This window comes from Coloeus monedula (assembly GCF_965178545.1).
Source record: "Coloeus monedula genome assembly, chromosome: 5".
In the NCBI taxonomy this organism is placed as follows: domain Eukaryota; kingdom Metazoa; phylum Chordata; class Aves; order Passeriformes; family Corvidae; genus Coloeus; species Coloeus monedula.
Window position 1 is genome coordinate 29919382 of NC_138785.1, and position 15017 is coordinate 29934398.

General features: G+C 38.9%; 1 protein-coding gene across 5 annotated transcripts in view; it reads left to right on the plus strand.

Annotated features, from left to right (window-relative positions):
* Positions 1-15017, plus strand: part of INTS10 (integrator complex subunit 10) — a gene marked incomplete at its 3' end in the record, with an annotated part of 20985 nt that continues 5968 nt past the window's right edge. For 2 of the 5 annotated variants that reach the window (XM_082282033.1, XM_082282030.1), the window contains exons 1-16: positions 1-141; positions 1065-1132; positions 1820-1923; positions 2842-2981; positions 3491-3572; positions 3881-4021; positions 4447-4618; positions 5073-5242; positions 8750-8883; positions 9646-9802; positions 10440-10522; positions 11392-11544; positions 12662-12770; positions 13137-13216; positions 13679-13841; positions 14866-14959. In XM_082282033.1, the coding sequence (XP_082138159.1) occupies positions 13-141; positions 1065-1132; positions 1820-1923; positions 2842-2981; positions 3491-3572; positions 3881-4021; positions 4447-4618; positions 5073-5242; positions 8750-8883; positions 9646-9802; positions 10440-10522; positions 11392-11544; positions 12662-12770; positions 13137-13216; positions 13679-13841; positions 14866-14959 (1979 nt within the window). In that variant the 5' untranslated portion in view covers positions 1-12. Of the gene's footprint in view, positions 142-1064; positions 1133-1819; positions 1924-2841; positions 2982-3490; positions 3573-3880; positions 4022-4446; positions 4619-5072; positions 5243-8749; positions 8884-9645; positions 9803-10439; positions 10523-11391; positions 11545-12661; positions 12771-13136; positions 13217-13678; positions 13842-14865; positions 14960-15017 lie in introns of those variants that run through there. The other 3 variants (XM_082282034.1, XM_082282031.1, XM_082282032.1) reach the window with 2 other exon arrangements.

The following is a 15017-nucleotide window of genomic DNA, read 5'->3' on the forward strand; positions in this document are numbered from 1 at the left end:
GCCGGGTGCAAGATGTCGGCGCAGGGGGACTGTGAGTTCCTGGTGAAGCGGGCCCGGGAACTGGTGCCGGGGGACCTGTGGGCGGCCAAGGCCTGGCTCATCACGGCGCGGAGCCTCTACCCCGCCGACTTCAACATACAAGTGAGCGCCGCCGCTGTCGCACACGCTCGGTACCGGTGCCCCGCGCCCCTCCCCCGCGCGGCCTCGCTGCTGGCGTGTCTGATTGACAGGCGGCTTGGCCAATGGGGCGGGGGGGCGGGGCCGCTGGGGGCCGCGGTGACGTAGCGGTTATAAACCAAAGCGAAACTCCCTGCTAGTGCTCTTTGAAGTACCTCTACTGCTTACGGCTTTTGGAGCAGCTTGGGGGCTTTGCATTGCGTTTGACTGGGTACAAACCGTGGTCAAAGAACTCTTCGAATTCCAAGGTTTCAGTTCGTGTAAAAGTTAAGCCAGTGTGTTCACAGAACCATGGAATGTTAAGGGTTGGAAGGGACCTTAAAGGTCATCCAGTCGAACCCCCCTGCCATGGGCAGGGCCACCTCCCACTAGACCAGGTTGCTCCAAGCTCCATCCAACCTGGCCTTGAACACTTCCAGGGATGGGGCATCCACAGCTTCTCCGGGCAACCTGTTCCAGTGTCTCACCGCTCTCACACTAGATAATGTCTTAATAATATACAATCTAAAGTTCCCTTCTTTCAGTTTGTACCCATTTCTACTTGTCCTGTCATTTCCTGGTGAAGAGTCCCTCTCTGACTTCTCTGTCAGCCTCCTTCAGATAATGGAAGGTTGTTAGTATTAATAATGTTAAGTATATTATCATATGGAATTGTGTTAACGATGTTAATATTAAGTATATTATGATGCAGAATTTTATGCCTAAATTAATGTATGATTAGATAGTCTAAATGCACCTTCTAATTTCTCCAGTAAATGTTGCAGTCCTTTAATTTTCTGTTACGCAGACTGCTGTGGCAAATTGAGGGCAGTTTTTAAGAGTGGAAGGACTAATGTGATTGATAAATGTATTTGGGAAAGCTGATATTCTGTTCTTGCATCCTGCAGTATGAGATGTACACTATTGAGAGGAATGCTGAAAGGACAGCATCTGCAGGCAGGCTGCTCTACGACATGTAAGTAACCAGAGCTGGAGCTCTACCTTTATCCCAGGTGCTCCTTTCACAGAATCAGTTTGGGAAAGACCTCTGAGATGATTGAGTCCAACCTACCACTAAACACCACCGTGTCAACCAGACCATGGCACCAAGTGCCGCATCCCGTCTTCCCTTAAGCACCTCCAGGGACGGTGCCTCCACCACCTCCCTGGGCAGCCCATTCCAATGTCTGATTACCCTGTCTGTGAAGAATTTCCTCCTAACGTGCAAGCTAAACCTCCCCTGGTGCATCTGAAGACCACGTCCTCTTGTCCTGTCACGGGTTACCTGGAAGAAGAGACCAACCCCCACCTGCCTACACCCTACTTTCAGGGAGCTGTAGGGAGTGATAAGGTCATCCCTGAGCCTCCTTTTCTCCAGGCTGAACACCCCCAGCTCCCTCAGCCACTCCTCATAGGACTTGTGCTCCAGACCCTTCACTAGCTGCACTGCCCTTCTCTGGACAAAGAAATGTTGGGATTTCCAAAAATATAAACTGAGTGTTTTCGAAAATCCATGTGGATAAATTAAGCACAAAAGGTCTAATTAATTAAAAGGAAGGTTTTATTTTCTGTTTTTCCCAAACACATACTTTTATGGGAAGGTTTTGTCTTTGAGACAGATTTTGAGATCACTGTACATTCCTTGCCTCAAACTTTATTACAGGTTTGTGAATTTTCCAGACCAACCTGCTGTATGGAGGGAGATCAGCGTTATTACATCTGCATTAAGGAATGACTCCCAGGACAAGCAGACACAGTTTTTAAGAGGTAGGGATTCTATCCTGAAGGAACCTAAAGATAAGCCCTCTGATTATTTATCTAGTTGGCAAGTAAATGTCAGTTTTTCTAACTTTGCCTGTGGACTGCAGGGTTTGGTTTTTTTCCTCAATTCAGCCTTAGAGACTTTATCTGGTGTGTTAGAATTAGGAAAAACAAAGGGACATGACAAGCTGATTCCCATTGCTTTGTCTCTGATATGGGTGGATTTACTCTGCCAGAACAGGAAGCACATAGAAGAGCAATTGAATAGGGAATAGGTGGAATGGGGCTTAAAAATCATCGTCCCACATATTGCAGAGAACAGTGAATGATTGTTGAAATGGGGTGAATTCTTATTTATGTAGGGAGGGATATAAAAATGAATGGTGTCCAGAAGGACTTGTCATTCACTGCTGGCAACCACAGGTAGTTTTACATGCAGGATTTACACCTGACATACTATAATCTGCTGTTTGAACACATGCTTCAGAAGCTCTAAGGATATTCCAGTTAAGAAAGCATTTGATTTTTCATGGGGTGTGTTTATTTTTCAAAGTGAATACATAAAACATACAGGGAGAATATGTGAGTTTCTTTTTACTGTCTCACTGGATGTTTAAACTGAAAAAACCCCTACATTTTAATAATGAAAGTATTAATTGTAGAAGGTAAGTAAAAAAATAAATGAACAGTTTTGAAAAAGCATCCTGAAATGTCAAACACTTAAATATTAGGATTTTGAGTATTCCACTTACTAGCAGTCTTACTTGTCCATGCAAGTTCCTTTCACCCAGATAAACACAGATAAATATTTATTTGGTCTTCTCTGAAAAAAGCATAAGGGAATCCCTTTTCATTCAGCATTTATGTTTTGTAGTCATCTTTACAATTCAGACACAACAAGTCAAATATTTTCTGTTTTTTAAGGATTATTTGAGACCCTTCCTGGTCGGGTCCAGTGTGAAATGCTCCTGAAGGCAACAGAGCAGTGCTTTAACACATTAGAAAGGGCAGAAATGCTCCTTCTACTTCTGCGGCGTTTCCCAGAGACTGTGGTGCAACATGGGGTAAGAGAAGAGAAGCTCATAGTAACTATTCAGGATATTGGCACCCAGTTTTTTGAGATTTTGCTGAAATGTGCTTTCCTTTGACTAGTGAGAGGGTGGGTCTTTTTATTCATGTTTAATTGTGGCTAATAGTTCAGACTGCTGTATCTTGAACTTACCACCAGGAAGGACTTAGGCAGAAAACAAATGGAAGCAAATAAAACAATCCTTTGTCTTGTAAATGAAAGAATATCAGTCATATATCACTTTCACCTGTTTGTGCATGTCTTTACTGATACAGTTTCCTGCACAGTTTTTTCTTGGTCTTGTTTTGCTATCTTCTGGCATTGCTTTTCACCTGCTATTTTGTATGGATAGTTTCAAAATTTGGAGACTTGCACATGCTGTTGCCATAGAGTGAATTGCTACTCATCCATCCCCTGAATTACTGTTCAACCTCATTGAATTGCAGTTCAAAAAGTTTCTAAAACCGCTGGTCCAGTGTTTGATTTTCACCTCTGCTCACACAGGTAGGCCTTGGAGAAACATTATTAGATGCTGAAAGTATTGAAGACCAAGAATCTCCAGTGAATTGTTTTAGAAAATTATTTGGTAAGAAAATATTAATGTTCTTGTTTTACTGTGCAACTTTTTAGTTTGGTGAGGTTCTGAGGTCAGTGAACTTCTTTCATGACACTATGATTAGAAAACTGCTTTAGTCAGAAGGGGCTCAGGCCATGTTAGTCCAGGCTGAGCATATGGTACAAATTGGTATTAGAGCCATTCATGTGAGGTTCTTTGTGGTGTATGGTCAGCCAGAGATGAAGGCTTCCACTGCTGATTGAGAAACCTTACCTAGGACAAACAGAACAAAACACTCTACAAACCTAAAGGATTTTTTGGTTTGTTTTCTATTTTAGTTTGTGATGTTCTTCCTCTGATAATTAACAACCCTGATGTACGACTTCCTGCCAGCTTGTTATATAAATACCTGAATAAAGCAGCAGAATTTTATATTAACTACGTAACTAGATCTACGCAGACAGAAAGTCAGTATCAAGGTAAGAATATTTTTACAAAGTTAGAACTTTCTTAGAATGTATTTTAGTATCACTGAAGTGATGTCCATAAATAAAAAATGCATTATTTTTATGTAATGTATCCTGTAGACAAGGATTAATAGTAGTGTTTAATGTTTCTCAGTTCTTTGATTCCAAAATACCTCGTGGTGCTTCAACAACTTGGTCCTGATGCTTGTGATGCTTCAATATATGTACTGAGAGGTGGGACAAAATGTCCAAGATGTCCTTATCCAGCCTATCAGCTCTCTTGTACAAAGAGACAGAAATGCCTGCTGTGCCCTGTTAGCCTTCTGTGTAAAGAACAGTTGCCCTGAAAGCTCCAATGTAATTTTTACTTGTCTTCTTGAAAATTAATCGGTTTGTTTGATTTCTTTATGAGGAGAGAAATGTGCTGGTTTTCCTAGGTTCACAAGATTCCTCTGATATTATGTCTCCAAGCAAGCGCAGCTCTCAGAAATATGTAATAGATGGTCTCACAGAGAAATCATCCCAGATTACAGATCCTTGGGAGAGGCTATTTAAAATACTGTCTGTGGTGGGAATGAGGTGTGAGTGGCAAATGGATAAGGGAAGAAGGTAAGAAAGGGGTACTTTTCTGGGTATTTCCCCTCAAGGAAAATTTGGCTTTTCAATTCTTAATAAGAACAATTCTCATTGAAGAACAATTTTAACACAAGAGTATTTTGTGTAAGTTCACAGCAGCTTTTGTTTCAAGACTGTACAATGTAAAGCAAAAATGTGGCTCTAGAGAGCACTTTCAAATTAGTCTCTAAAATCAATTTTTGGTGATGAAAGTCACGCGTGAGCACTATAGTGCTGTGGGGTATGCTTCCCTATGTGCCTCAGTAAAGAGAAACATGGTAAATGTTTTGTGAAATTTCACTAGCATGTGTTCCCAGCCTTCATTGACTTGAGGCTGGGGGATATCCTCAGCAGAAACATTGAGATTTTTATATTCACTATGCATTCTTTCCTTTAGTTGTGAAGTTCGTGCAACACCTTGAATTCTTTTTGTCTCTCTTCCCCTCAGAAGTTTTGGTGATATTTTGCATCGAATGAAAGATCTCTGCAGATACATCAGCAACTTCGATAGTGAAGCCCACATTAAATATAAGAATCAAGTAGTGTATTCCACGATGTTGGTCTTCTTTAAAAATGCTTTTCAGTATGTCAGCAACATCCAGCCATCACTCTTTCAAGGTTAGTTTCTAATGTTTCAACACCTGTAATCGGTTCTTTGTGATTTCATTGTTAATGTCTGAAAGATCTTTTCTCATTAGTCATTTGAAACTGTCATCTTACAAATCAACATTATAACTTGTTACAATTCTCTCGAGCCATTAATCTTACTAACAGTGGTTCATAACAGCTGTGTAGTGGATCAGACCAAAGATCAATCTAACTTAGCATTGTGGTTTCAACCTTGGCCAGCACCAGCTGATTGTCTAACAAAGAGAAAAGTAACAGACCAGATGTTACGAGAAACATCCCTAGGGTTGATTCCTACTCTTCCATGAGCATCATGTTTGTTTCATTTTCTCCTCTGATTATATTTCCTCGAAACTGACGTTTTCCTGTTTTCCTTCAGTCAAAGGAAAATAAGTGAAGATATTTTTGCACTGGGAACATGACAAATTTGTAATTAAGCACATAAAAACTGAATAGGAAAAGATACCCTGAAATTCAGAAGCTTCCAACTTGGCTTTCTTTATATTGTTTAAGCATAATCTTTGAGGTGTGTTTTGCACATTACTTCTAATTTGTAATTAATTTGTAAATTGAATGTTTAACACATGTGCGTTACCCATGCATTTTCCTACCCACTCACATCTGCATATGGGACATACCAGATTGCTTGGAGCACCTTGGATTGCTTCTTTTGGGATTGACTGGGCTTTTCAGGAGTGGCCCAGAAGCTGAGGAAAGTTTTTTTAAAGCTCCATTTTGTTTAGAACTTACTGATATAAACAGCATCACAAAGAGGAATTTTCAATGCTTAATAATGTGATACGAAATTCCTTGCAACAATGACAATTGTCACCATTGGTAATTAGTGCTTATTAACACTACAGTTATTGATTCATGTTAAAATTATAATTTTGTGTTGTGATCATAAGTTTCAACACATTTTTCTGCTTGGAGCAAATGATCATTTGAGTAAGGAAGTAGTCAATACAAATGATGGGTTTTAACTGCACAGAATGTTGGGTGATCAGCTGAACAATGTCAGTAGACAGCTAAGCTCAGAGGACAAAAGACATGGCAACTTGTATGCAAAGAACATAGAGTCACTTTAACAAATACAGGAAGTAATTAACTAATGAGTTGAGTTTTTTGTTCTGTCCAGAGGAAGGAAGAGTTATGGTGGGGCAGGGGATACTTCAGGTGTGCATGTAGTTTTAGCTGCTCGATTCCAAGTTAAAGAAGAAAGGAAGTAAAGAACTAGTGAAAATGTTGCTTTCTAAATTGTACAGTTGAGTATTTCAAAGCTCACGTTTTCTGAGTGAACCACCAGAAAAAGAATGTATACTGAGGTCACAGAGTGCAGTTCCTTTGCTGCAGCTTTTATGGTACCTTCTGTCATTTTCTGATACCAGGAAAGTATTTCCAAGACACCTTTTATTCATTTCTGCTTTATCATTGAAGTCTAGTGGTATTCAGTGCCTTTCATATCTTTTCTATCATTAGAATTTTTCCTCCGTCTCCTTGGAGGGCTTACTGTAGAAATGTAGAATCCTACACGTTTTAGAAGCATAGTCATAGAGCTGTCTCCTCCTTAATCCATGAGGATCAGATCTGTGACTCTCTTCTCATGTGCGTGGATTTGCAAGGAACCTCTTTAGGGAGAACTTTTCAATGCATTTTTCTTAACATAATTTGTATCTGCTTTGCTGGAGACTTGAGAAATGAATGAGGCAGTTCACACCTCTCATGACTTTGAGGCTGCCTGCAGGCTTGGCAGGAGTTGCTATTTGGGCTGATGCTTTTGGGCGTTTATTTATAACACTCTGTGCTAGAAAACAATTAAAAACTATGTAAGCTTAGGTTCTAGAGCTCAGACAGAAAAACACATTGCTGCTTTTTGTATTGCTGTGTAACTTTCAGTACTGCAAGAGAAGGTCTGCAGCCCCAGTCAAGAGTGAGAGTGGATTTTCTTTTGTTTCAGGACCGGAGGTTTTGGAGTAAAGACTACAGTGCACTTCTGATGCTGGGAAGGGAACACTTGTTTGGAAAGCAAAGCACTTAGCTGTCATTAATTTAAATCAGTATGAGTAAAAGAAAAATCCATTTTTTTTCTTCTCAGGTGTTAGAACTAGGCAGCTCTTGAGATTCTAGTGGTGAAACTCTTCCAGCATCCCTGTTGTGGTACTTCGCATCCATGAGAAACAGATATGAATCTTCTGCATTATGTCTTGGCTCTATTTTCAGTTCACACAGGTTAGATTCCAGCACAGTGGAATACATGATGGTACAGGAGAGGTGATTCCAATGTGTTGTAGCCTGTGCATAGGTGACATTTCAGTGGTGGTATTTATTGACCTATATTTGTTAAGCAGAGCAGATTGGCTGTTTCTCCTAAAAGGAGCTTCTATTGTAGTGGACTCCTTACGCATCACTTTTCAGTAGAGGGGAAAAGCTTAATAGAAGTTATTTTATGTCAAGAGATGAAATGAATTGTCCTTCTACTACACTCTCAAATTAGTTCTTTGCAGTTACGAATGAGGCCTTAGCTTCATATCTTTCAGCAAATAGAAGAAATGCACAAACTGAAAATACTTGTTCGCACTACTGGCTTACCTGGCAGAGATTTCAGAAACAGAAAACAGATTAAAGAATTCCTCTTTCCTTTATATTTCTCTTTGAGCTTTGCACATCTATATGCAACTTGATTGTGCAAAAGGAGGAAGTATTTTTGGAAGGAAGGCTGTTTCAGTAGCAATCACGTATCAGTGTTGTTTGAGATGAAGAAGTATTGTTCCTATTTTATGTCTAATGAGACTTAAGCACTGGGGTCTGAAATGACAGGTACCAGATCCCACTGGATGTTCTGTGACACCGTGGAAGTAGAAATTGTTTTCTGGGTTTCAAAATGAGGCTTTTCTACCTTTGGGGAGTGAAGATGAGCTCTGGCTGTCAACTAAAGGGTTTAATTCTGTTTACTGAAGTCAGTGGGGGCAAAGCTGACACTGAGTGATCCTGCTAAGGAAATCTTGTAATAAAATACACATACTTCTTTGTGGGGTCAGTGCCTGTCAGCATATTGCTTTGGTTTCTCGTGAGAAACATTTTGAGAATATTGCTGTGCTTTGCCGTATTTGTGGCTGTGAACTTCAGAGCCATTTGTGCTGTTCATCTGTTGAATAATTGTACTTATATAAAAGCACATAATGCTTGATCACAGAGCACCTGCTGCTTGAGTATGTCTTGTGACTGCTCCAGAAGAAAGGGATTCAAAAATATTCTGAAGCTCTCAATCAAACTCTGGTGATGTCTGATAAATGCACTCTAACTTTTATTGTATGTCTGCTTTGAGGAAACCATAGCTTTACCAGCACAGTTTAAGCAATTTAAGTGACTTAATTTCAGATTGTTTTCTCTAGCATTATAGTCATTACTTGTGAATGAAAAAAAACCCAGCATGCTGTAGGCATAAGACCTTTCAGATCAGTTTAGAGCAATTGTGAATTAATTTATCTTTAAATCCAGGTCCAAATGCTCCAAACCAAACTCCACTGGTTCTTCTTGAGGATGTACCCAACATCTATGGTGATACAGATATTGATCGTAACAAACATATCCACAAAAAGAGGAAACTTGCTGAAGGAAGAGAAAAAACAATGGTAACTTTTCTAGGCTTTTTAACTCATAACAAGAATGGCATTGCTACTGGAATTTAGACAACAGTGGTTTTGACATAGATGTAAAAGACATATTTTTAGAGCTACCCTGAACTAGCTGTCTATGACCACAGTTTTCAAACAATGTTTTTCTAAAGCCAGCAAGAATAAAACAATTTTTACAGCAATTGATGTAGACACATAAGTACTGCTGTGAATGCGTTAACTTGAAGGAGTTCAGCAGAGGCTCTTAAAAAGGTAGCTACAGCAGTCAGATGTTCTACATGTAAACTTCCAAAGTAATTGACTTTTCATGCTTGGAACTGTCAATATATCTATTGCTTTAAGGGTAGAGAACCACTGTTTTATAGAACTTCTCTGCTGGTAGAAGCACACATACAAGGATTGCTTTTGCCTTGTGCCACTGTAGACTTAAACTGAGTGCTAAAATGTAAAGTGTGCATGTAATAGGTGAAGTAATCAGGTAATCTGGCTGAAGCTCAGTGGTGGTACTCCACGTTTAACAGAATAAATTTGGTTGGGATACTGCTCATCACACTGTGCCACTGAGTTCTTGGTAGCAAACCAGATTGGACTAATCTTAAAACAAGCTAAGTGAAAAATCACTTGCAGGCATTTAAACTAGGACCTTGGCACTTCCATATGTAATTGTCTTGTGTTCAGTGGAACTTCTGTGGCTTTAGGGTCCTTTGAAATAAGTGTAAATTAAGAAGTTAATCTTTTTGTTCTATACTGACTTCTAAGCAGAGCTCAGATGATGAGGATCCTTCTGGGAAGGCAAGAAGTCGCCACATTACAGTAAACAAGGCTGATCTTGCAAACTCCATTGAAGTATTAGAGAGTTTCAAACTGGCAAGAGAGAGCTGGGAGCTGCTGTATTCTCTGGAATCACTTGACAAAGGTAAGGTAACTGCATTTAGAATTGCATTTAGATTTCATTACTCTGCATAGAAATAATTTCTTTATTGTTAAAATGGAATTTGTGCCATTATGAATCCTTAAAATCGAAATTGCTTTGGATCCTGAGTATTTTTGATATAAGTTCCAGTAAGAAGCTTTATCAGTTGTTGTGTTTCTGAATATTTTGTTCCTGTATTGCATTTTATTCTTGATGCATCTTTGCTTATTCACCCCCACTTCTCTCGGAGCAGTTGGCCAGCAGTAGGGCTGAAAGTGCTCAGTGAGGATGTACTGCTAATGGCTGCTTTAGTTCATGATTAAGAACATGTGTTTTTCTGTGTCTCCCTTTCTGATATCTGGTGTGATAATCTTGAAAAAAATTCCTCTTCTAAAAGCTGGCAAACAGTACCACCTAGCTGCTTTTAGGTTTGTTGGACACTGAAGAGAAGTGTAATCAAAAAATGAGTGTATAGGAAGAGAGTATTCTATATGTGAAGGACTTCATACTCTTACTGTTTTGGTGCCATTTTTTCCATTTTTAAATTCAGCTTTTTTGTATATATTACTGATTTTTAACCCAAAGCTGTGAAATGTTTCATATTCTCTTTTACTTTTTCTTCTGTAACCGCTTAACACAGAGTTCACCAGAATTTGTTTGTCATGGAAGACAGAGACCTGGCTTTGGTTAAGAATCTTTCTTACAGACATGATCATCTACCAGGTAAAAAAAATACAGTATAAACTAGGAAAAACACCACCATTGTGTTGCTCTTTCTTCTAGTAAACAGCAATTTACTTCCTTCTAGTAAATAGTAATTCTGATTAGCCAGTTTGACTGCTTATAGTGTCTACTGATTTTATGCCTTTAAGTATGACTCCTTTGGGGATGGAACTACACCATTTGCACCACAAGCTAGGTACCCTGTTTGGATATTCCTGTCCCAATAGCTGTTGTTTGAGTCCAGCTAGTTTTGGCATATGGAAAAGACATCTATGTTGGCATTTTGACCAGTGGATATATACATTGTGTTATGGAAGATAAGTGCATTTTATTAGTCTGTCAGTGCATTATATTGGAACACAATCAGAGAAAAGAATTTTCAAACAGTAAAAGGTTTTAACATGTCTCAATTAACACCTGTTCTTCTCCACAAAAATTAGGCTGACTGTGCTCACTTCAATACCATCTACAGAAGAAAGCTTGTTCCTTATTTTTCCTTTGGGGGTCTTTTATTTTTGCCTCTACTTGTGCCTGAACAAGAGATATTTCAAACTTTATTAGTCTAGATAAAATAACGATTAACTCAAGAATATAATTATTTGATTCAGTTACAAATATGATTTTGTAAACCGACTTTTTAAAGCAGAATTTTGTCATCTGTTTGTCATCTGACTGCCTTGCAAGTGATTATTCCACAGTCTTTTACACAACCCATCACTGGAGAGTATTAGTCTAGATTAAAGTTTTGAAGGCTTGTTACTTGGACACACTCTGTTTTGAAAGGTTCCTGTAAGAGAATTTTTTTTCTATCTCTCTACCTATTGTATAGAAAAGACCCTAACAGTGTTTTTTTATATTCTTTTTCAAAGGGGCAGTACAAAAAAGCAATTAGCAGCCTACATCATTTGGCAGCTCTTCAGGGCTCTCATTCTCCCCAGCAAATTACAGGACAAGGATCTTTAGAAAATCAGAGAGCACTAATCCAGTTAGCATCGTGCCACTTTGCCCTCGGAGAATATCGGGTACGTACAGCATTCCGGACACTGGGCCTTCATCAGCTGACCCTGTGGTTCCCATTTCCCTTTTGCCTTAGAATTTTCCTGTTAGTCTGCTTTCAGCAGGATATTGAACATAAGCCAGAGTCTACTGAAAAATCCGTGCTTCAAAGGGAGAATTCTACTTCCTGCCACATTAACTGACTGTCGTTAGCAACTCTTTATATATATATGTATAGTCTGCTTGATAGTTAAGAGTTGGGCATTATGATTTTTCATGGCTACAAGTGTTTGGGTTGTCTGTAAATGTAACCTTAATTTGAATTCCTTAACTTTACAGAATGAGTTCTTTAAACTGAGGGGAAATTCTTTTAGGTACAGGCTTCATGTGGCAGGGGAAAGAAAAAGTAAACTTCTGTGATCATCTTAGAAGAGAGTTAGTTATTAACTGACAGTATAAGAGACACCAGAACAATATTGTTTGGCCTGACTGCTGAATTTGCTTTACTTTTGCAATACGTGTTTTGTGTTTCTCATATTGCAGGAGTGTGTGGTGGTCTGAGGTCAGTCAGTGTCAGCACTGACAATAAGGGCTCTGTCTCTTAGGGTCTAACGTCATGCTAGTACTACTGGACAAATGCTTTTGTCCCTTCCACTTCAGTACTTTTTCACTGGAAATGTGATCATATGTCCCCACAGACCTCTTACTAGGAAACAGCATTAAAAATTCATTGACTTTCCTTCATGCTGTCAGATTGCCATTTTCCTTTCTATTTTTACCATGAACAGAAGAAATTTTACAAAACTATTCTAAGAATTCCTTTGAAAACTTAATCCTTCAAGACAAAATAATTTTTGATTGCAGTTATATTGATCTTACCCTCTTGAAATGAAGAATGCCAATACATATTTTTTCTCAATTAAAATGATGTATGTAGGCTCTCAGAGATTGTTTAGTTACAGCTAAGACTTTTTGCTTAGCCAGACTATACTGTGTATTAAGTCAGCTCAAGTTCTAGCAGAGAGTTTTGTGATTGTTTTTTTTTCTTTTGTAATGTCTGAAATTTTTAATCATTATTAACATACCTGAATTTTTAAGAACTTTAATTTAAATATAGCATTATCATGTCCCTTCTTTTTATAGCAAACATGCGAAAAAGTGCTTGACCTCATGTGCTGTATTTTACTTCCAATACAAGAAGGAGGTAAAGTACAAGAGGAGCAACCTAAAGTCAAGTCTAAATTCAGGAAAGGTATGGCGTTGCTATTACCTTAAACTCAGTGTCAGCTGAATTTTAGTTCTTGTGTTCTGGTTGAGTATGCAATTATTCTCATTTTGTATTAAGAAAAGGGAGGAAGTTTTTTATTCCCTCTTGGTTTTGTATTGTGGTTTTCTTGCTGGTACCTATTAAAGTATATTGGTGGCAAAGTCCTATCACAGGAAAAGAGAAATGAAGAAAAAAATTTTAATGTTTAACTTCCCGTTTTGGGTCATTCATAATTTACATTCAAAGCTTTCCTCCCTACCTGAGATGTGACAATTTTGGATTTGTTTTGCTCCATTTCAATTTCTTTCAACTTACCTGTCGTGAGACCCTTAAAGAACTGTTCTGTTGCAGGGTCTGATTTGAAGCTTTGGCCATGTACCAGTAGAGCTGTCATGCCTTACTGCCTTCATCTGTTGTTAGCTTGTTTCAAGGTAAGATAGGATCAATTGGAACTTTCTTGTCTTTAAGGCCTAGTTTGTGTATCCTGAAGCTGCATGGCTGTATCCCAGTGCTGTGACTGAAGGGCTGTGCCTCAGTCCTTCTTACCTAAATGGTTGGTGGAGGGTCTTTTTTTGGAGAGGAGAGTGGAGTCTTGATGGAGGAGGGTTTGTTTTCTCTTTTATTTCCTCTATTTGTTTTTGTTTTGAGCAGAGAAGATAGAACAGATGTCAAAATATTTGTCTCTATTCAGACTTCTCTTACAGGTCAGTGGAGAGGATTTGGTATTTTAGCTGGAAATTTCCAACCTACTTTAGAAGCGTATTTCATTCTGCTTTAATATATACTTCTAAAGAATGTCTGTATTTGCACAGATGTAGGTGAGATGAATCCTGTATGTTTTTGAAAGCAACATGTATTTCCTGATTGTCTGAATGTAATTCTTTTCCCTGAAGCTCAGAGCTTTCACAGACAGCAGAGATGATATGGCGCTGGGCCACGTAGTTGTTCTGCTTCAGCATGAGTGGCCAAGGGGTGAGAACTTGTTCCTGAAAGCCATCAACAAAATCTGCCAGCAAGGAAACTTCCAGTATGAGAATTTTTTCAACTATGTCACAAGTATCCTTTCTCTGAACAAGAATGTCTTTCACATCCTGTGCTGTAGTGTTGAAAAAGCTGTTAGTTTCAACAGCAGCTCTTTCCCTGAATCATATTCTGTATTTATTTTCATACCATGAAAGCCTCTTGTAGTAGGCTGCAATACACAATGGACTGTAAGTATGCCTCCTGTCACCTGCCCTGGCACTAGAGACTACCCTTAAGTACACTGCCATTGCACTTCCATTCAGAACAACAGCAGCAGCTCAGGCTGCTTATGCAAGTGACAGAAATCTCTTCATTAAGAAGTACAGGGCATTATATACAAGGCTGGTAACAAAAAAGACAAAGCACTACCTACCTGTGCTTCAGGGTTGAATGATTTTGGCTCTTGTTTGTGAAATGCTTTCTGTGGGTAACATGTTTGGGTTGAGTAAGATAATGAGCTATGTCAAAGTCCATGCAAAGCATGTCTGATTTATCTATTCAGATATCTGACATCAATTTTGATCAGCATACACACAAATGGACAGTTTACATGCAGCCATGGGCCTCAGGAAGCAAGGGGGTCTAACTCCTGTCCGAGGCAACTAAATAAGCTCTGGTGTTAAAGGAAAGGAAAAAAACCCCAACAAGCAGCTAAGTAAGGGATCAAAAGAGAAAACAAAAAGTGTGATATGTGCTACCGTGGTGGCACTTGCTTCAGGTCCAGCATCAGTTTGCACTGCTTTCGTAACCTGCAGTGCAGGAGAAGGAAGTGAAACCCATGGAATTTTGAGGTCAATTTTCTTTACCTCTGTCTACATATGAAGAAACAAAGAAAAGAAACGAACGGATGTGTTCTTCACTTTAAAAAGCCATTTCTCATCTGTTTGTGGAGGATTAGGAATACATGCTGTGATCTTCTCTATCACTTTTAATAATGAGGTACTTCAATAGCTTTTGAGTTTGACTCTCCTTTCAGCAATGTGGCTTCAGATGTGAGGCTAAGAAAGAATGTTCTCTATCATTGTTTCCCTACTCAAATCTTTAACGTTTTCTTCAGATATTGATATGTTGGAGGAATTTGCTTATTTAAGAACACAGGAAGGAGGGAAAATTCATCTGGAACTGCTGCCAAATCAAGCAATGTTGATCAAGTAAGGATAAAAAAGCATTTACTGTTTTCTTTGGCCAAAAAAAAAAAGGGAGTATGTT